Source organism: Sander lucioperca, chromosome 5 (genome assembly GCF_008315115.2).
Source record: "Sander lucioperca isolate FBNREF2018 chromosome 5, SLUC_FBN_1.2, whole genome shotgun sequence".
Classification (NCBI taxonomy): Eukaryota; Metazoa; Chordata; class Actinopteri; order Perciformes; family Percidae; genus Sander; species Sander lucioperca.
This window is the reverse complement of record NC_050177.1, coordinates 11147713-11168736: the sequence shown is the minus strand read 5'-3', so window position 1 is coordinate 11168736 and position 21024 is coordinate 11147713. Positions and strand designations below refer to the sequence as shown.

The 21024-nt window shown below is 38.7% G+C and overlaps 1 protein-coding gene and 1 long non-coding RNA gene across 6 annotated transcripts in view; one reads left to right on the top strand and one right to left on the bottom strand.

Annotated features, from left to right (window-relative positions):
• Positions 1-154: 154 nt before the first annotated feature.
• The window catches only part of LOC116047681 (syntaxin-1A-like), a 59842-nt gene continuing 38972 nt past the window's right edge, over positions 155-21024 (bottom strand). The window contains exons 4-10 of one of the 5 annotated variants that reach the window (XM_031296600.2): positions 18392-18466; positions 15719-15792; positions 15225-15333; positions 6885-6958; positions 6656-6790; positions 4610-4720; positions 155-2892 (exon numbers count right to left, since the gene is read on the bottom strand). In XM_031296600.2, the coding sequence (XP_031152460.1) occupies positions 2815-2892; positions 4610-4720; positions 6656-6790; positions 6885-6958; positions 15225-15333; positions 15719-15792; positions 18392-18466 (656 nt within the window). In that variant the 3' untranslated portion in view covers positions 155-2814. Of the gene's footprint in view, positions 2893-4263; positions 4375-4609; positions 4721-5178; positions 5222-6655; positions 6791-6884; positions 6959-15224; positions 15334-15718; positions 15793-18391; positions 18467-21024 lie in introns of those variants that run through there. The other 4 variants (XM_031296599.2, XM_036001291.1, XM_031296598.2 and 1 more) reach the window with 4 other exon arrangements.
• LOC116047682 lies at positions 12114-14101 on the top strand. The gene is made up of 3 exons (XR_004104456.2): positions 12114-12310; positions 12521-12618; positions 13011-14101. It is a non-coding gene; the product is annotated as an uncharacterized LOC116047682 (long non-coding RNA).

Below are 21024 nucleotides of genomic sequence, written 5' to 3'. Positions count from 1 at the left end.
GACCAGTGCAAAGTTTTCATGACTGAGAGTCAGAACGGCCACAGTGATGAGAAGAACCAAGTTGGAAAATACAAGATTTTCCCTTTAATGGACTTACAGAAACATCCTGTCTCTTTAAATGCACTTATGTAAAGCAACGCACACACTCTGAATGTGATTTTTCAGACAATCTTTACTTAAAAAACAAAACAAACTTAGATGAAACCAAACCATGTCATCACAATACACCACAAAGGCAACAAGTTGAGTAGGCAACATGGTAACATGGTTGCAGTCTCTATGCATGTCTAAAAGCAGAAATGAGTTTTTTACAGGGCTACTTTGAGTTCATGCTGACACTTTCACTGACTCATGTTCACTCATGAAAATGAACAGTGAAGTAGCTCAACAAAGAATATGCTTAAAGCTCGGGGTTTATAAAAAGACATAAAACAACAAATGTTTGTCACTTACAGACCAGAGTTATCAATCCAAACCTGACTAGACTCAATTTTAACATCTTATTTGAACATATTGGCAGTGTTAGATAGATTTATATCAGTTTACACTTTATACAAAACAAAGACACAGGTGGCTAATAACAAGCACTCATGTTTTCATTCCACGACTCACACTCAGCACATTCAAACATTTAGCTACAAATAAACACACATATATCCTCTTTCCCATGCACGCGCAACACTGGAGCAACGGCCAGAAATGCTGCACAACTGGTAAGGCCAGATGAAGTTTAGTACAATAGCATGGCTTCTGTAAACTACAAGATATGACATTAGAAAATGTTTGGCAGTGTGATGATTCTACGAGCTAACTATCCAACATGTCGTCTGTCCCCTTTGCATTAGAAAACAAAACACAACTTTACAGTGAACTAAACCATGCAGGGCTTTTGATGGGAGGTAGAGGACATCAGAGAGAGAACGTCAAAAGAAAACATAAAGTAAATAAAGATATAGATCTATAGATAATGTGGCTTTAAAAAAACCCACTGCAGATTAGTGGCCCATAACTTTGCCTGTACAACACAAAATAGACATCACAACTGAATAAATGTCATATTTGGAAGTTGGAATGTATTAGTATAGTGTTACATATTTAGTAAATTCAGGAATTCACTTTTGGAAACATCTTATCGTTGACAACACTCAACACTCAGATAAACAGTTTGCAGCACCACACATTTACAAAATAGCAACTCATGCGAAAACACCTCTGGCCCTGTACGCTGCGTGTAAAATGTGTCGTACAATATAATGCACCTTGTAATAGATTGAATTTATGAAAACAGGAAACTGAAAATGTAAATCTGTCTGTCTTTACTCTGTTGTGTGTCTGCGGCTGTGTGTCTTTGAGTGTGACTGTGGTTGTGGTTTATGCCAGCGTTCCTCCAACAATGGAAGCAATGACAATTCCCAGAACCACACAGCATATGATAATCATAATTTTCTTCTGTAGTGTTAAGTGTTAACAAGAACAGATAAACAGTCATCAATGGCAGCAAATGGGGAGCAGAGGAAAACATGTTAGAGATATGACTTTACTTTAATACATTACAATATTTATAATGATCAGAACAAAATGCAGTTTAGGAGAAAAGCAGAAGGCAATATTTGATTTTAATGAAGCCGGGTTATGATGTTGTTGGAGTGTGACTGTTGTATAGAAGCGTTTCCACATCCTCTACTAAAACCAAAAGTCTTTGGTTCCTGCATTTTGATCATACCACATCAAACAACATACAGTACATTCACACATGCCACAAACGTGAATGGTTCTCGTATTTAAAGCCACTATGTTTAGAATATGGGACTCCTCAATATTGGCGCCATCTGGTGGCAGCAAAGAGTGTAATGTGGCAGACAGCAATGCATGGAGCTACCTCCTGAAATAATCCTAAAGATATGACTGAGCTGATGTTCACAGGGATTGTTTAATTTTTCTTCAAAAATCTACACGGTGGCTTTAAAGGTAAATTGCAAAACATGTCTTTTCAGCATGCATTCCTCTACATTCATAAACAGCCAATGTCCAACTTGTAAACCCTGTGGAATCAACAGTCTTCATCAATTCTTAAAGTAAAAACGTATAGTTTGGCATTTTGGCAGCCAATAGTTAAATGAGAGGATTGATACAGTTCTCATGTACGGTAAAAAAGAAGGTGGAGCCAGCAGCTGGTTAGCTTGGCTTAGCATAAAGAGAGTTACCTGGCAAAACAACAATGTGTATTTCCCATATGGTAGAAGTACAGTATTATTTTAATGCTTAAAACAAGGTGAAGTTAATTATTTTGTAACCGTGACCATGGACTCATAAAACATTATCAGGATCAATGTTAGATACATCTGCAAGTACTGTATGTGCTGTTCATAAACTATATGCTGAGGTATAAGCACTTTGAAAATGATTTCGGTCTTTGATTCAACACACGTTTGTTTTGATTAACATAACCACCTTTCTGCAGCTTGGTGTTTGTAGAAAAACATGCAAAGCTGTTCAGCAGACTGCAGAACATGCACACTACAAAGGTACACTGTGAATCATGACACAAACAGACACAAAGCACAAGTTAGTTCCTCAGGACTTTTGACTGTAAAGAAGGTTTAGAAAACATATATTAAAACATTTACATAAAAGTTATCGTAACATATTTGAGTGCACAGGGCATTTATGCAAGCCTGCTTTCTACTTCATGAGCAGTTCCTAACTGCACAGTACAGACCCCGCTATATAGTACATATTAACTGCAGAACATATGACCCTAAGAAATAGGCATCACGTCCTGCCCTGTCTGGTCTGTAGGGATTTCTTAGAGTCCTAACTGAGTCCAACTGCGAGGCAAATAATGAGGACGATCAAACATGCTGCAATACAACCTCCTATCAGGATCACCTTCTGGAGGGGGAGAATAGAAACAAGGAGGGCAAAGTGTCAGCAAATGATTCAGTGGATTTAAAGAGAGAACGAATGAGAAACAGAGACAGAAGGAAAGAAAGGAAGAGCACAGTCTATGATTATAAGTGGGGAATAATTATGTGGATGACCCTTGTAGTAGATTGGGGTCATGTGATGTATGAAATTCCTCTACCTTTGAGTGCTATTATAGATATTCACCAATAGGTGGCAGAGCTGTTCCACTGTGATCTAGGTTGTTAAATTAAGGAATGACGGTAACCTGTGAATAAGCCTCTTTATGAACTGTAGACTAGTTGTTCCCAGTTGTTTTTGTCTTATTCGCTTTTAGCCGAGAGTTACATGAGACGACCAATACTATTCTCATGTATGGTTGAATAAGAAGCTGGAGCCAGCAGCTGGTTAGCTTAGAACAAAGACAAGGAAACAGGGGGAGCAGCCAGCCTAGCTCTGTCCAAAGGTAACAGAATACACCCAGCTCCTCCAAAGCTCAGTAATTAACATTTCTTGTGTAATCCAAACAAACATTTTGTGGGGTTTATTGATGTATTACTAAGAGAGCTGGAATTTACATTTGTACCACTACTATTTGGTATGGTTTACGTGGGACATTTCGGTAATTAATTGATGAAAATGAAAATGATTCTGGTAGTGTGTGTGTGTGTGTGTGTGTGTGTGTGTGTGTGTGCGTGCGTGCGTGCGTGCGTGCGTGCGTGTGTGTGTGTGAGATCCTGGTCCTATTGTAGCGGGAACTACCACAGAGATGGTTTTAAGTACTTTGCTCCTGGCCCAACAATCGTGCAAGATACAGTCCAGAACCTTTACAGGTGTTTAGTCGAGATCAAAATGAAGGCAGAGTTGGAAAATGGGTGTGATCTGATCAAGAGCGCCGGAAGTAGCGCAGTATGAAGTAGGAGAGGGGCCTGCCAATTTACGCCCCTGGCCCCTTTTTTGCATTGCGGCAGGTGTGATCCCATCGCAAGATAGTCTAGTTTAACCATTACCTTTAGCTATTTTGGCATCTTTGCCTACTTACTTACCAGATTTCATGAACGTTTAGCAGCAGGTGGTGTACAGGTGGGCTATTCTTTGTTTGATATTGAGATATTGATTGATATTAACTTCATATATACACCCTGGTAACTGCAGTAGTACACTACACAAATCACTGATTTAGAATAGGTCAAATACACTCAAAACACACATGCTTCACATGCTCCATATGCAGAATACATGCACACACACTGAAGACAGACTACAATATATACATGCAATGCATCTGAAGTTAAATATCACTTTCATATGTGATAGCATGTTTGTGCACATGCATGGTTTGTTGTATATAGGACTCACCCTCCGGGCTTTACTCTGGTATTTAACCGCCTTCTTAGTGTCTGATACTGCCCTCTCCACATAGTCTACTGAGTGCTCCACATTGTACTCTATGCGGTCTATCATTTCCCCCTAGGAGAGGTTAGTTACAGAGGAGATGTGGAAGACATGCAGACAGGAAGAAGAAAGAGGGAGCAGATGTAGATGCAGGGGGAGGAGTGGATACAGATGGAGAGGAGGTGAGGGGAAAGGGGAGGAATAATGAGTGACAATGAGGACAGAAAAGGGGAAGCAGAAGGGGAGAAAGAAGAAGAAAAAATAGGAAATAATGAGTTAGTTGGTAGAATGTGTGCTTCTTGAATCTCACCCGTTTGCCAATCTTTTTTAACTTTTTGCATTTCGGGATGTTCTCCTTTGCCTGCTCCACAAATTCATTGGCGTCCAGCACACTTCGCTCAATGTTGTTCACCAGTTCCCCCTGAACAAAAAACAAGAGACGCATTCATTGTATAGTGATGTTGAGAGCTCACATTCAGTACCATCTTTAACCACACTGAGATTTAGATTTCATAGATGTGTTTTAAGTCACAATTACAATGATGCCTAGTGTAATACTTAATATATGAGTATCGGAGAGAATGGGAAAGACTGCTGTATTGTGAAGGAAAAATATATTAACTGCTCTTTTCTTTTCCTATCTTTATTCATACGTGTTCCTTCTTACTAACACTATTATTTATGAAAGCAGCAGAAGTCATTAACCATCAGCATTCATTAACAAAGAAAGCCTAATATTGCGTGTTAAAACAATAGTAATAAAATAAAGAATCAACCCTTTTGCATGAAAATACATATTAATATAAACCATGCATTCACTGCAACAATGATTTAAATTTAAAAAAAAAAGAAAAAAAAGTGGATTCACAGGTAAATTACCTTTCTGTATGAGAAGGGGAGCGCTGTTCTCTGTTCTCTAGATCTTAGAGTCATTGTGGTGGTAACAGTGTTGTGTAAAAAAAGAGGGAAAAGAGAGTGCAAAGCTGATAAAGGCAAAATTAACAGTATAATCAGTAAGTATAATCTTAAAAGATGTGGCACTGTTAATAAAGGAAGGGTTAGTTAATTACATTTAGAGTTTTCATAAGCGTGGCAAGAGAATGAAAGAGTTTACACACAAACACAAACAATACTACTACTACTACTACTAATAATAATAATAATAATAATTATTATTATTATTAGACATTTAAGCAATTATGACTCCCACACTAAAATTATGCCTGCTATTGCATTGTGCTATTATTCATATGACTTGCACGCAAACATTTATTTTCGTATTCATCATTCAGCATATTTTTTCTTATGCATGTGTTTACATTTCCATTTGCATAATTCAGACTGACTATTTCTGATGAGGGAAACAGTTCATCTCTGTGGGGGGTTCAGCCCACACACTCATGCAGTCACATATACAGGCAAGACTACTGATTTAACTGAAGCTCAACACTTAACTGAGATAAGCAAAGATAACTCTTACACTTGAGGATAATGTGCGTATCTGGCTTTAAAGAAGCTATAGTATAGTAAGGGAACATATTGTCGAAGCAGTCATGTTCACAGCTCACTAGATGATGTAAGTACCTCAGCACAATGTACATTATAGACTCAGAGCATCTCTGTTCTCTGACAGAATACCATTTCTAACACAGGGGAATGAGAAATTCTGAAATATTCTCAACTTACAAAGCCAAAACCCCTGTAAAATCAAGGTTTGTTTATAATTTAAGGCTCTTACAAAACTAGCTAAGCTAATTAATGCAATGCCGTTTAGTTTCCTTACTGAAAGTCCCAGATGTCAGATTTTCCATCCAGCTCATGAACGCAGCATAATTATGTATTCAAAAATGGCAGAAATCCCATATACAGATTCCAATCAACTGATCCTTGAGCCAAAAATGATCTGTTCCAAAATTCTGTCTAAATTTACTGAGATAATTTGCAAACAGAGAACCAGTTGGAGCTGAAAACATAACCTCCATCCAACTCTGTACTAATTCCCTCTACAACTTGTATGTAAATTAAAAGACTGCTAGTTGCTGTCTGTCTCTAGTGGAATTATTTTCATGACAGGGAAAAGCAGCAGCTGCTGCAGCAGGATAGCTGGTTAATGATTTCACCATTGTGCACACAGTGTGCTACTGAACTTTAGCATTAGCCAGGGCACAATTTCAAACCACTGACAGGAGGAAATTCTAAATCTACAAACAGGAATTTTGTATATCTTCTTTATATTGTCCATGTTGGCAGGTGGATTGCCAATTCATGATTGTATTTGCAGGTTTATTTTCACATGCATTTGGCTGAGCCCCAAACCACACAGCTGTAGGAACTGAGAGAGGATCGATGTTTTCACCTGGCTCTCCACCAGCATGGCCATGTCCATGAACATATCGTGAAGCTCTCTGATGCTGTTTTCCAGCTTGATGATCTCATTGTGCCGCGTCTCGATCTCATTCATAGCTTGCTCGGTGATGTTGTCCATAATGATCTACGATGGTACAACAGATGGAAAGAGTTAAGAGAGGAGTACAATTAGATGAAAATTCACTCACTCAGGATGTTACATTTGTTGTATCGCTTACCCCCGAGGTAAAGATAGCCGGGTTGTCACTCTCCAACATGCTCTCCAGCTCCTCATTTGTTGTGTTTCTCCCAGCTAAAAGGGCAAACACACACACCCATAAACATCTATAACAGCATTCATGTTTGTAGGTGTTAAAGAGATTTACCATGTGTGTGGATAATACAGTCAATTTAAGCCCAGGATTTAAGAAGTGTAGGTGCAATGCTATCGGCTTAAAAGGTTTTCCATACCACAGTGGATGAAGACAACATTTGGAACAACTAATACAACCTCAAGCGTGTGCGACTCTCTTTTCCACATGCTCATATTCTCTCTATCCAATGAGCAACCCATACTGCATTTTAAACTCTTTATTCTTGCATCTTTCTGAACAGCAGTGTATGTGAAAATCCAGATAATTTAGTCTACCTGTATGTCATCATTGATCTGTGTGTGTGGTTGTGAATTTGTCAGTATTCAACCAAGCATCTCAAATGTTTATTTGAATGCAACCTAAAACACAAGCTCAGTTAGAATCCCACAACCTTTAGCCTCCAGACGCAAACTTCAGTCATATCAACACGGCCCTGTCTAAACATTTATAGCATTACAACTGAGTGAACTCTAGCCTGATATGGTCTGCTCAGCAGTTCAGACATCTAACACTTAACCCCCACGCCTTTCACATTGGCCAGTCGGGCATGTTTTCTTGCCATAATAAGGTCTTCCACATCCAGCTGCTTGTCCAACTAATATGAGGATAATCAAAGGTGTAAAATGACTTCTCATATAGCTCCCATTTATAGTGTCTATCGCTTTCTCTGTTGATCTATTTGTCATGGTGGATTTTGATCTGTTTTGAAGCTATAAAGGAATATAGACAAAAATGCTGATGATTCCCTTTTTGCAAATAGCATTTGTCCTACATCACGTCTTTCATCCTGTGCATGACATGAGTGTCATTAACCTCTAATACTGTTGGAAGAAAGATCAGTGAATACTTTGCATGTTTTGTATTCTGTTTTGAACAGTTCCTATCTCTGTCGTTCCAGTTTATAAAACCTTCTGAACAAGTTTGATTTTCTTGCCTTTAAAGAGACGTGACCAGTAACATGTGAAGGTAAGGCACCACATTTGGGGATGTGAAAAAAAGACAGGTCACATAGAATTACTGAGTCAGAAATATCAATCATGTTTGATAGTATCACAACAGCTTGGGTCAGTCTGAACATGTGTTGTAGCCATTAAGATTGAATCTCATACTTGCAGATAATCATTTGACATTTCCCTTCCAACTGTCAGGAAAGGCAAACAAGAGCCAACAGGCCTCATAATGCTTGCAGTTTTTTGAGAGTAACGGAAAGTTAGAGACACACCATAGCACACCTTGCTGCTTCTTCCTGCTGATGTGTTTGCTCCTCGTTCCAGAGAGAGTTGACCTACTTTATGAACATTTCCCTACACCTCTTCGCTACACCTACATTAATATTATCGTGTACGAGCGCTTACTTCGCCTGCAGAGCTACTTCTCTTGGGCCCCATGTCCGCCCCACTGACACTGTAGGTCACAGTCAGACTCTGTCAGCATCATCTCCAATCTTTCCTTTGCACATTAAATCCTCTGTAGGGCTAGATACAGTATATACAGTACAGTACTATCTCTTCCCCATGAAAACACCCTGCGTCCCTTACTAACCATTAATTGGTGTGCAGTTTGAGCTGAGTAGTTAACAACACAACGACTTTAAAGAAAAGTAATCTGCAAGTTACAGTGCATCAAGGAGCATGAGTTTAATATGAAAGCGAGACAAAGTTAATATAAAATCTCAGCAGTGCAACTACATAAAGTAATCAGAAATTATTTAAAAAATCTGATTTCAGTTGTCACAACTATAAAAATACAGTTTTAAACTTGGTCTTATGTAGAAAGAGAATGTACAGTATGTCCTTGTATTAGCCGAGGGCATAAATGCTACTTATATGTGAACATATTTTCCCTCTCAGATTGTTTGATTTGAAGGACTTTTAAAGGACTAAAGAGGTTAGAGTATTGGAGTATTTTAAGATAAAAAAGCAAAAAGGATAAGACGCTTTTTAAAAAGACTATAAGCAATAGTAGCTCTGCCTAGTTAGCTTGCTTACAAGTTATTGTAGTGATATCTATTGGTCGAGTTAAAATGCGTCAAGACCGCTACAGCTACAAGGGAGACTTTTATTATTTTTGAGAAATATGGTATCTGCAGAGCGCAAAGAAATGGAGGCAAACAGCTAGCTGGCATAGCTAAGATAATTGCTTTTGGTGGGGAAGCATATCTATGTTCCCAGGATCCTATGTTCCCCGGCTTAATATCCTTTTAATACTGTATGATACAATAACAAGACCTTTTAAAGTTTTTAATGTTCCCAGCAATGTATGTTCCTCTAGGTCAAATGTTCAAATCCCCCACCTACAGCTGTTAGCCTACTGATATTATACTCTTGGAAATACCCTCAATAGTGACGCAAGAGTTTTCTTTTCTTTCTTTTTTTCTCCCTTAATGATGAACGCAATTAATTCAAGATTAATTCTTAGTAGCCTGGAAACCAGATTAATCTGCCATCTTATGTTTCATTTGCATCTGCCCCCCCCCCTTACATTTATAAAATTTCAACCAAAGAGAAACTGGACGGACCAATCACAACCATTTATCTCACAATTTTATATTAAATTGCATCCAGAGGCATTTTGGTCTGTCCCGTTGATAACGCACCTTGGAAATCAGAAATGAACTGAAAGGTTCCAGACTAATACACATTTGTGAATTAGTCCCGCTATGCCAAGCTAAGACCTTAGCAATCAAACATTTGTTTGTATCAAAAACATGAAACTGGGAACATAGGGGTTAACCCTGTTGGAGTAGGGTCATATTTACCTTACAGACATAAAAGTGGTGTCTATATTTTCATCTAACTCTTGGCAAAAAAGTGAGTAAATGTGTATCCTAAAAATGTAAAGTGATTAAAAGACACTGGACAATTCATTTTCACCCATAATGTAACTGTATGGACCTTAACAGCTACTGTAGCTTTGTCAGATATCGCTCTGCTTTTTCTCTCTGGACCTCCAGCAGCTGTGGCTCCTGGGAGATTTTGAAGGCAACAACAAAACCTCTATTCATGACCTAATCAAAGAGTATGTGAGTGTGTGTATGTGCATTGTGTGTATATGTGTGATGGAGGCCTCAGTGCAGAGCAGGTAGGTAGATGGTGAGTGATGATGCTCAGGAGTCAGAGCCGATGATTGCCTTCATGAACAGAATACTGATGAAGCTGAATGTGAATGTGTGTCCATGTGTGTTTCAGAGTGTACTTTTATTCATTTATCTTTACATAAACGAGGCCTATCGTGTCTAATCCATACTTCATATCCATATCAAAGCAATGAAATTCAGTTAGTTGTGGTTAAGTGGTCCCGCTGTTTCATTACCGTGCTTGAGATTCTACTCATGTTTAGCAATGACATTTTGCAGTTTGACAAATGAGGGGACACAAAGAGGAGTGAGACCACATTCACCACATCACTGTGATCAATTCCCTATTCTCCTGGCTTCTCTCATAATAAATAATCCCTCTATCATTAAGGCTTAAACTACAACATTAAAGAGGGTCACAGTTAGAGTTGAAGGACAGAGAAGAGTGACGATGAGTCATGGATAATTGTGAAGAAGAAGAGAAAAAAAAAAAACGAAGGCACTCTGGTGCTACCCTAACCTATTTAGCTCACACACACACACACACACACACACACACACACACACACACACACACACACACACACACACACACACACACACACTTCTCCTTGCCTTTTTTTTTTAAAGCCCTGACAGGCTCCGAGGGAGGCTCTTATTTGTAACCATGGAGACCCAAACCCTGAGAAGCCTAATACGAAGCCAAGAAGTCTCACTTCACCCGCAGCATTTATGGGCTATTAAATCATTCATACTATGTTGCTACCAGCAACGTTATTGCATTTCAATTGTTATGTAACACAAATGAAGTGAGCCCCCCGAGGAACAGAATGAAAATGCAAACCACACAAATGTTCACACACACACACACACACACACACACACACACACACAGCGAAAGAGGCAAATGATTTTTATGCTTCTGTTCATTGCAATTTCATCTGCAAAGGAATGAGAAAAGCATATATCTGCACACATATAGGTCAATCTGTTTACTATACAGGAGGAATATGTTGGTGTACAGCTCAGTCTTTCCCCCCCCAACACTGTGAGGAACTAAAACATAACCAAATGTCAAAGAGGTCCTGTGATGCCTGTGACCAAAAGCCAATCCACCCTACTGGGCCTGCCTTTCTGCTTTTGGAAGCAACTCAATTTGTGATATTCTCAATCAATAATACACAAAAATGCTACAGAAGGTGATGAACAGATGCGTTACTGTTATTAACCTCCAATGAGTTACTTTAAGAACATGAAAGATATGTGCCTTTAAAGGAATAGTTTCACATTTGGGGAAATGCTGGTATGCTTATTTGCCAAGAGTGAGATAAGAAGATTGACATAACTCTTAAATCTTTCAGCTGTTAAACTGGAGCCAAGAGATGATTACCGTAGCTTAGCATACAGTAAAGAGTGATAACAAGTAAGAACAGCTGGCCTCACTCTCTCATTAACATGTTGTCTCTCATTTGTTTGAACTGTATGAAAAAATGTGACAACGTTGTGTGGTTTTAACATTACATTTTCACACTTAGATTTTTGTGTATCAAACAAGATAACGTGTTATGAGTAAGCTTTAAATGTGCTGGTAGGCTGACTTTGTTACCTTTGGACGGAGCCAGCTGTTTCCCTGTTTCCAGTGTTTATGCTAAGCTAAGCTAACTGCCTCCGGCTTCATAATTACCGTACAAACTCTTGGCAAAACAGCAAGTGTTTCCTTTCTATAGCTCAGCAGCTCATTATGGAAACATTATTTCAAAAGAAATCACTGTTTATTAATGAGATAAGATAGGGGTCAGTTATCAAAACTGTTAAATAATACAGTGTATCATATGCAGAAATCGCTTGCCTTGATATATCAAAGGTGTGACAGAAGTATCAGCAGTATCCTATATGTTTTTTTTTTAACTAAGTGCATTTTGCTGCTGGGAACAAGTGCAGCCATTTTATTCATAAAGAAGAAACCCAAAGAGTTGATGCAAATATATTTGGACTTGGGGTTACCCTTAGAGGCAAAGAAAATGTGTTGTCTTGATAATTACATGTTTACAGTACGTCACCGTGTTGGTTTCCTGTTTCTCTTATTTCTGTATCCATAGGCGAATGGGAAAGAAGGGAAGCAGCAGAGGAAACATCGATACTCTGACAGACCAGCCTAGGTTTCCCTCTGTGTGTGACACACTCTTATTGATTCACACACAAACAAGTCAAAGAGGTTGGCACAACAGAAACACAGCTCTCTTGCCATATAACCCCAAAGGATTTAAATTGTGTTAGATCAAAATCAGGACAAATGTAATCTGAAGGAAAAGCTTTAATAGATACTTGCAATTTAGTTTCCTCCAAAACCAAAAACTGCATTTATTTGTATGCCTCATACTCATAATGTCCCGCCTCTCAATCCATCTCCGTACTCTCCCTGCAGGTCTAATCCCTTCCCTGACGACAGGTTATATCAGCTAAGGCCTCCTGTGACTCCACCAGCTGACAAATCAAATCCAAATCAATCTGGAGGAGGAAAAAGTGAGTCAGGTGTGTTTGTGTTTTTTTTAATTCCACAACGATGTGTTTGTTCTTTGATTAACCCCAGAGAGTAATGTGTGTTGTTATTGCTGTTCTTTTCACTGGGACACATTCAGTGGGTAGTCACACACACACACACACACACACACACACACACACACACACACACACACACACACACACTGCATGTGTCTGACAGATGGCCAAAGAAAATTACGTCTGTGCCAAGTGCCCTGCAATATAACTGCTCCTGCTCTCCTCTGCTGTTACCACTAAATGAGTCATATTGTTCTGGTCTGCATGCATGTGTGTGTGTGTGTGTGTGTGTGTGTGTGTGTGTGTGTGTGTGTGTGTGTGTGTGTGTGTGTGTGTGTGTGTGAATTGTGTATAAGGTGACTGTATCACGGTGACTGTTAGGGGCAGCTGGCACGGTACAGCCTGCCAGGATGCCGTGGCAGAGGCCGTGGCAGTGTCTGGTCCAGGAGCCCGAGGCCTGCAGCTAATACCAGTCAAATCATATGACGCCTACAGTGTGACACGAGTGTGAGGAGCTCCGATCGGAGCTGCAGCAACCTGGCATGCGCATGTATATGGGTGTAGGTGTTGGTCATGTGGTGTTTTGGAAAGTAGTTTTACTGTGAGAGTGGTTGTTTTGGTACACACTAAATGAAATACTGTATGGATGGGATAAACTGACATTTTCTATAAACAAACGTTTGTTGGGGGGGGCATGATAATAGTTGGATGTACTCCTGCTTTTATGTGATGCTGTAACTGATGCTGTCACATATTTACACTAAGTGTTATGCATTTATTATGTGTTATATTCAAGTCTGTGTTCTGTGTTTTACCTGCCCGCCAGATAAATTCCCCTCTGGGACAATACGGATGAAGTTGATGCTGAAGTGCATAAACAGCCGACAGCTTGGAGCTGAGGTTTATTATTTTTACCACCCACGTTAAAGCCTCTTTTTTCACTAATAAAAAATAAAAAAAATAGTGAATAAGTAACATGAAGGCAGGAGATGATTCAGGACGTGGTTTTATAAATCAAACTGCAAGTCAACCCAGAGCAGGAACGCAGCTAGCTAGGGGGTGCTTTAGCCTCGTCACAAATCTGCGTAGCCCCAGATAAGCATTTTAGTTTTTTTTTTGTTTTGAATAAAAAAATATGTAAAAGTTAATTAACAGCTCATTGGATCCCAATACAATACCTGGCTGCGTGCTCGTGCCACCCGTGTACCCTATGACGTGTGTGTGTGTGGGCTGAATGTTATTCATTTCCTTTCTGACATAGTGATAGCCATTTCATCTGAAACATTATTAACAATGCACAGTTGTCTGATTATGCAAATGGAATAAATTAACTTCTTGTTGTTATTGTCACATCTTGGATGTATTGTGCTGTTATTAATTGTGGCTGCATGGGTGTTGTCCGGTGCTGAAGTCTTTCACCTTTGAACATTAAAGATGTTTTGTCATAACCTTGCTTATAGCTTTTAAGTTGAATATTCTTTGACTAAATGCAATTAAAAATGACATTTATATTGAACGTTTTCTTAGCACCCCACATATTGGTATATATCTAGCTCCCCCTTGGAGCCGGCCATGCAGTAGAGTCAATGTTGATTGGTGTCAATGCATTTATGGTTACTTTACCTGTTACACAAAGTTAAAAGAGTTAGCAAAAAAGATAAGACAGTGTTTGTTAAGTGTTTATGATACTAGCAGGATGTTGTGCTGATGAAGATTTCTCCTGCCAGAATTCACAAAGAAATGGCTTCAAAAACAGAAATGAGAGTGAAAGCCAGCTTCAGCAATCATTGGACTTCTCACCACATGAATTTTAACTGATTTGTTCTTAACATTTTGAAAAAAGAAAAAGAAAATCAATGCAGTGCTGCAGTAGTTTGCATGTCTATAATTCTGAGATGAACTAGTCTTAGAGGAGTACACAGTAAATAATACATATATAGCAGTACTGGCACATCTTTACTTCACATAATTACGTTTCCTTAGACTACGTAGACAGAGTAATGCTCTTGTAAAAATGTATGATAATGATACTGTGCAGGTGTAGAGCGATTTTGACACTTCACAAAGTGATGGAGAATTGGGGTGCAGATAGACTATAGTTTTTGTCCAATTACACATTGCCCCTTACATCTAACTAATAATTGGGGCATGATGAAGATGAAGTTGATGATGCTTCGGCGGAGGATAAAAGACGAAGAAGATGAGAATATTACTTTTTTTGTCTCATGTTTACTGTTTTGACAAGGAGCTAAAAAAGTTGTAAAGAAATTATGAACAGCTGTTTTGGACAGAAACCACCAAAGCCGACCAAAGGTTTCACCCAATTTACAGTGACCCTTGTTTGAAAGGTATGTTGTCAAATCATTGCACATAAATAACACCTTGTTTTTGGTATGAGTTCATGAATCTTCAATGCAACACAGTGTTTAACATTTTTTTTAAAACTGCACAATAACCAAATACTATGATTGGGAAGAGATGCAGATGTGTTTCTGTAATTCATACAGTGTTAATATGTGTGCAGTCAGTATGAAGGGTGGTGGAGGGTTTAGTCTCCCAGGTTTACTCACTGATCTCCAGCTGTCTCTGAATGCGTCCCTTGCAGCGCTCCCTGTAGTCTGACTGGGTGGTGTTGTATTCTGACATCACCTCGACAAACTTACGGGACAGTGTGGAGTGCTGGAGACACAGCGAGGAACAACAGCAGTAGACGCCGTCTTAATAAGTCATTTAAATTATAAATGAACAGGGGGTGAGCAGGTGCAAACATACATTGTCAGCCAGTGTTGCTTCATCCTCATGTCATAATACATATTAATGCTAAGTTAGTTGAGTATGTACTGTGTTCACTCTGACACAATTAAGGAAACTCAAAGCAATCAGTAAGCATACTAAAAATGCTGGATTTCTCAATGTGTTGATTGGCCCACAATGCTCTGGACAGAGGAAATGGAGGTGCTGCATGTAGCAGTGAGACACTTCTGGGGAGATTTTGGCAAACAAAAAAAATAACATTTTTATAAAACATTTTGCTTTTTCTTAGTAAAGTTTAATTAAACTGTACCTGTGTCTTGCGTATCCTCAGGTCAGCTGATGCCTTGTTCTGGCTTTCTTCTTGCTCAATGGTTTGCTGAATACCTAAAATTTAAACACAAATGTACATTAAATTACAGAGTGAGTGCTCCTCTTGAAAGTTAACACCAAGACAAAGAAAATACTACAGACTGCAGTGCTGTTGGTGGCCTCTAAACATGCATTACACCACACAAGAAAAAAGTATTGGATAAAAAAAAGCAAAATACTGATGATTTTAGTGTTCTTAGAGCCAAGTGTTAATCTGGGGGGTGGCACACTTGAGCCAGGGGAAAGGTGATGAGGTTCATAAAATCAAAAAGAATTGTAATGATGAGAGCAGAATGTGCTCAGAAAACCTCATGGCCATCTGTCAAATAGATTATAAAACACTCTTTTTTGTGTGCAAAGATGACATTTTTACCTGATGGTGGTGTCAGAAGAAAAAAAACACAAGTATTCAATTTCAGGAGATCATTATAACCCACATTTGTTTTGAGACACCTTGTTATCAAGTTTTAAGTTATTTATAATTTATTTATCATTGTGATATGCACAATTACAGAGAATCAGTCATTGGCAATGACATTCCTTCATCTCAGGCTCCCTCTAACAATGCTCAAACAATATGTATAAAAAAAATAAAAACACACAAGTAAAAATGGAAATCTTAGATATAAAATAATAAATAAAAATGTGGTCAGTAGTTGTCAAGATATCTCTGAACCAAAGTGTGTTTCTACAGTGAAGAAAATTGTCTTCGGCTTCATAACTCACAGCATAAGTAGAAGAAAAAGAGTTTCTTAATTTATATCTGCAGGCCAATGATAAAAGGTGTGCCAAAGCAGGTCTGCTAAATATAAATTAATTTAGATATTCCTAAATCTACCAACATCATCATCTGAATAATTTGTGTTTTTGAAGAAATTAACTTACTGAATGCATTTGATTGAATATTATTGCAAAGCAAAAGACACAGTAAATGATGCCAGCAGTTTGACAAATGTGTCAAAATGAGGGCACACACACACGCAAAGGTATCCTGTGGCAACAACTGATGTGAACTGGAGTGACACCATTAGAGGCCTGTGATGCAGAGCCTGTTCTGGCCGATAGCACTTGTGTGTATCAGTGTATGTGAACACAAAACTGTACATGTATGAATATTTCTATATCAGTAGGCACGCAAGACGAGAGATTGGGGCTATTATCGTCTCTGCACTGGTTGTGCTCCACTTTCCTGAAAGATACTGTATACAGATCTTTTATCTCTGACCCCGATTCTTCAACACCTGAGTCCCAGGGAGGCACAGGACATGGTCTATAGTATCTTATATAGCAGACAATTTGTTATGTGATGGACCCAGAAGTTTGTCATGTGAATATGAGAACATTTTCATATGTGCCAGAAGAAAAAGAAAAAAGGGGAAGATGAGCAAGCTACCAGCATTGGAAATTCACTATATGAGATTGGTGAACACAAGAAAGTAATACCTATGTCAGGGGGTGTGATTAAGGACCAGCTGCACATCCTTTATGCCTGCACACAGTATGTTACTGAAACATTAGTCAAGTGTGAAGAAAATCTGTGTGTGCTCGTGCATATGAATCACAGCCACCACCTCTGTGGCGAGTGACACTAATCACTGCCCACTGCAGGATGAGACTCTACGAGTGTAAACTGAGTTTATCTGTTAACTGCCAAATGCTATACAGTTCACCATCTCTTCATGTCTCACTTGTGACTCTGTCCTCTCCTGAGAAATCACCCAGGTCGACACGTCACATAAAAGACAAACAGCTGCACACACTCGTTACGAATATATTCCTAATACTTTGACACAAATTTCAGGGCTGCAACTAAGGACTATTTTCATTATTGATTAATCTGCCATCTACTTTCTTGATTTACCAATTAATCCTTTGGTCTGTGAAATGTGTGTGAAAGTTATGAAAATAGTTGCCGATTAAGTTTCTGTCGATTGATTGTCGATATCGATAGTGGTGGAAAGTAACTAAGTACATTTACTCAAGTAGCCTACTGTACTTAATTACCTGTACTTTGCTTGAATATTTCCACTGTCTGCTACTTTATACTTCTTCTGCATTCTACATCTATTAAGTATTGAACTTTTTACTCCACTGCATTTATTTGATACCTTTAGTTACGTTGCAGATTCAGATAACACAAAATATAATCAAGAAATAAATTATGATGCATTCTTATAGGTTAAGACAACACTTTATTTATCCCTTGGTGAAATTATATATAGTGAAAAATAAGACCGACCTTTACCAGCTACAACCCCAAAGTAATCTACATACTAATGCATCACTAATTATAATTCAATAATATTACATACACCACTGCTTTTCAATTAATTAAAAATCCCTCATACTGGAGGCAAAAGAGCACAAAATGCTTAATTGTATAACAGTCAATTATTATGCGAAATTAGCACAGATTTTCTAGTTGCAACTTCAAACACAAAGATGAGCTTGTTTTTCATGTTTCATATTTTTGGCTGCTGATCAGCTCGTGGCAATTTGACAATATTTGAAATGTTGTGTACTAAACATGTAATTATTTGAACACAAACAAGCAAAAGGGTTTCACTGACACAGAAAATAATAATTAGCTGAAGCTCTAGCAAGAGATACTCACTCTTTAATTTGGAGCGTATTTTGTTGGCAAACTTCTTGATGTCAGCCATAAGATCCTCCAGCTCAGCCTTAGTTTCTGAGGAAAGAAAAGAAAAGTGGAGAGAAGAAAAGAGATTACTGGACTTAACTAACTTACCCGCTCACACAAACCAGCCACTTACACAGAGACAGAAGAAATACAAGAAATGACTCTAAGTGTCACTCCCAACAGGGACAAACAATTCATCAGCTTCAGTCCACAGCAGCACATCTCGTCCTTCTTTGTGCTTTCTCTTTTGTATAGAGAGTACCAGCGTCCTTCACTTGCCTCTTTCCATCCAGGCCCACACCCTCAAACACACACACTGTACTGTGAAGACACAAAGATGAAACTCATGTGGGTTGATGGGTGTACAGCATGTGGGTGCTGAGAAGTAAGATTTGCTATTTTGGTGACCAGAGAAACAAGTGAAATCAGGATGGAGTGCAGCAGGAGATGTAGTTCTGCAGATTTCAATGATGACCAACTGAATCATCAAACTAGACACTGGTGATGGTGGTGAAATATGTGAAGAGAGTTGGCTGAAGATTTGGACGATAGAATGTGGAGCAGGACTTTGAATGAGCTCAGTGGAAGGAACACTTGGCACTGGGTGTGATGAAGACTTGGAGGTGAATGGAGTGGAGAAGGGTCATGTCGGTTCATACTGAAATGAAAACTCACAGCAGCAGAGAGGAGAATAGTTTAAAAATTTAACAGTATGACATACAGTATGATTGGCTTAGGGAGATAGTTGAAAAATCTACATGTTTTCACCTAGAGTGAATGCAAATAGAGAACATATAGGATTGTTACATCGTCAGGGAGATAGATGGCTTTCTTTTCTCTCCCCTCTTCTCTCTCTCTCTCTCTCTCTCTCTCTCACACACACACACACACACACCTCTCTATCACACAAAATACCCTAGAGCATTAATTGCCATTTTTAGCACATTGAAAGAAGTGAGAAAGTGAGTCATTTATCATCTTAATGCCATAAGAGAACCAAATCTCCATATGTTAACAATCCCCAGGAAGCCAGCAGACATAAAATATGGTCTATCCAAGTCAAACTACCCAATTGAACCAAACTGCCTGCAGTACTTCTTTATAATGAGTTTGTTTCGGTTTCCTGCATTTTTAAAGCTGCATAAATCACAAAGATGAATAAGACATGACCCTACTACTTTGCACATATTGTGTGATAAGAAAAAAGCTTAAAAAGTATTAGATCTTTATATTGTTTACTTGCCTACAGCTGCAGACCTACATTATATGAATGTTCTCCTTGTCAGTTTGAGATACAGTATCACACTTTGACATTTAAAAACAGCCCAGATGGCTAGCATACTGAGCTGAAAACTCATAAACACAAACATACAGAAAGTGGGGGATCCACTATTACATAAGACATCATTTTATTCACACTGAATGATATCTCATGAATCCCAATCAGAAGCTTATACCAAACACTAGCTGGGATAAATCCTCTGACAAGCTTGTACGATAACATAAAACTATTGCAGCACAGGGGAGATAGTGAACCTATTTCACAACGATCATCAAAGTACTACAAGCTTTTAATCTGCTTAATGGGCGTATTTCCATATCAGCGAACACAGCCTGTGGTACATGCAGCTCGGCGGGACAAAGCACTGGACATGCAGAGTACTAACTGATAACTTCAGACTCATTCACAGAGAAAATTACATTATAGACAGGTTCATTTAAATGTAAGATGGCTGGAGCATAAGCAGGTGTTTTTTTTTTACTTTTTCTCTGCCGAGAGATTAGGCGACAGAAAGGATATGCGATGATATGCAACAAAGGTCCCTGACTAAAACTCGAAACCAGGAAAGTTGCAGTTACATGCATCAGCATCTTACATCTCTAAGCCACTGGGAGGTCCATGTGTTGTATTGTATGTTTCTTAAAGGTCCCATATTGATAACATTTAGATTTTGTCTTTTTTTTAGTATAAAGCAGTTAAAGGTGCAATATAGATACAGTGAACGTATCAAAACGCTCAATCCACAAATAAATGCACAGCCAGTATTCAGAAACGGTGCCTTTAAACGAGCTGTCAGGACTTCCGTATGGTTTTGATATCACAACTCTACTATATACAGGTAGAAAGTGCTGCTACAGTGCCGTTACAGTCATTCCCTGGCTACAATGACGTTGCAGAGACACTAAGAGCACAGATGCGGAGACCCCTTTTTCTGACCAATCAGAAAAGATCTGGCTTTTTCGGGAGGGGGGGGCTTAAAACGGAGAGTTTCAGACAGAGGGTACACTAACAGGTATATACAGACAGACAGCATGAGAAAAATAATGTATTTTTTTTTTTTTACAATAAAGCATGTAAACATGTTCTAGTAGAAACCAAAAACAGAAGTGTTAACCTGAAAATGAGCATAATATAGGACCGTTAAACATACTGTATGTATTTTGACCATGAGTAGCGCTATAAAGCAATGTTTTTTTATGAGTGAGTCCCCATCTTGCTTTTTGTGGGCATATCCATGCACGCAACCACAGATGACGTAATAAAAGTTTCTGTGGATTTGTCTGGCCTCAAGGATACACACAAGGTGTTTTGGTGAGTAATGCTG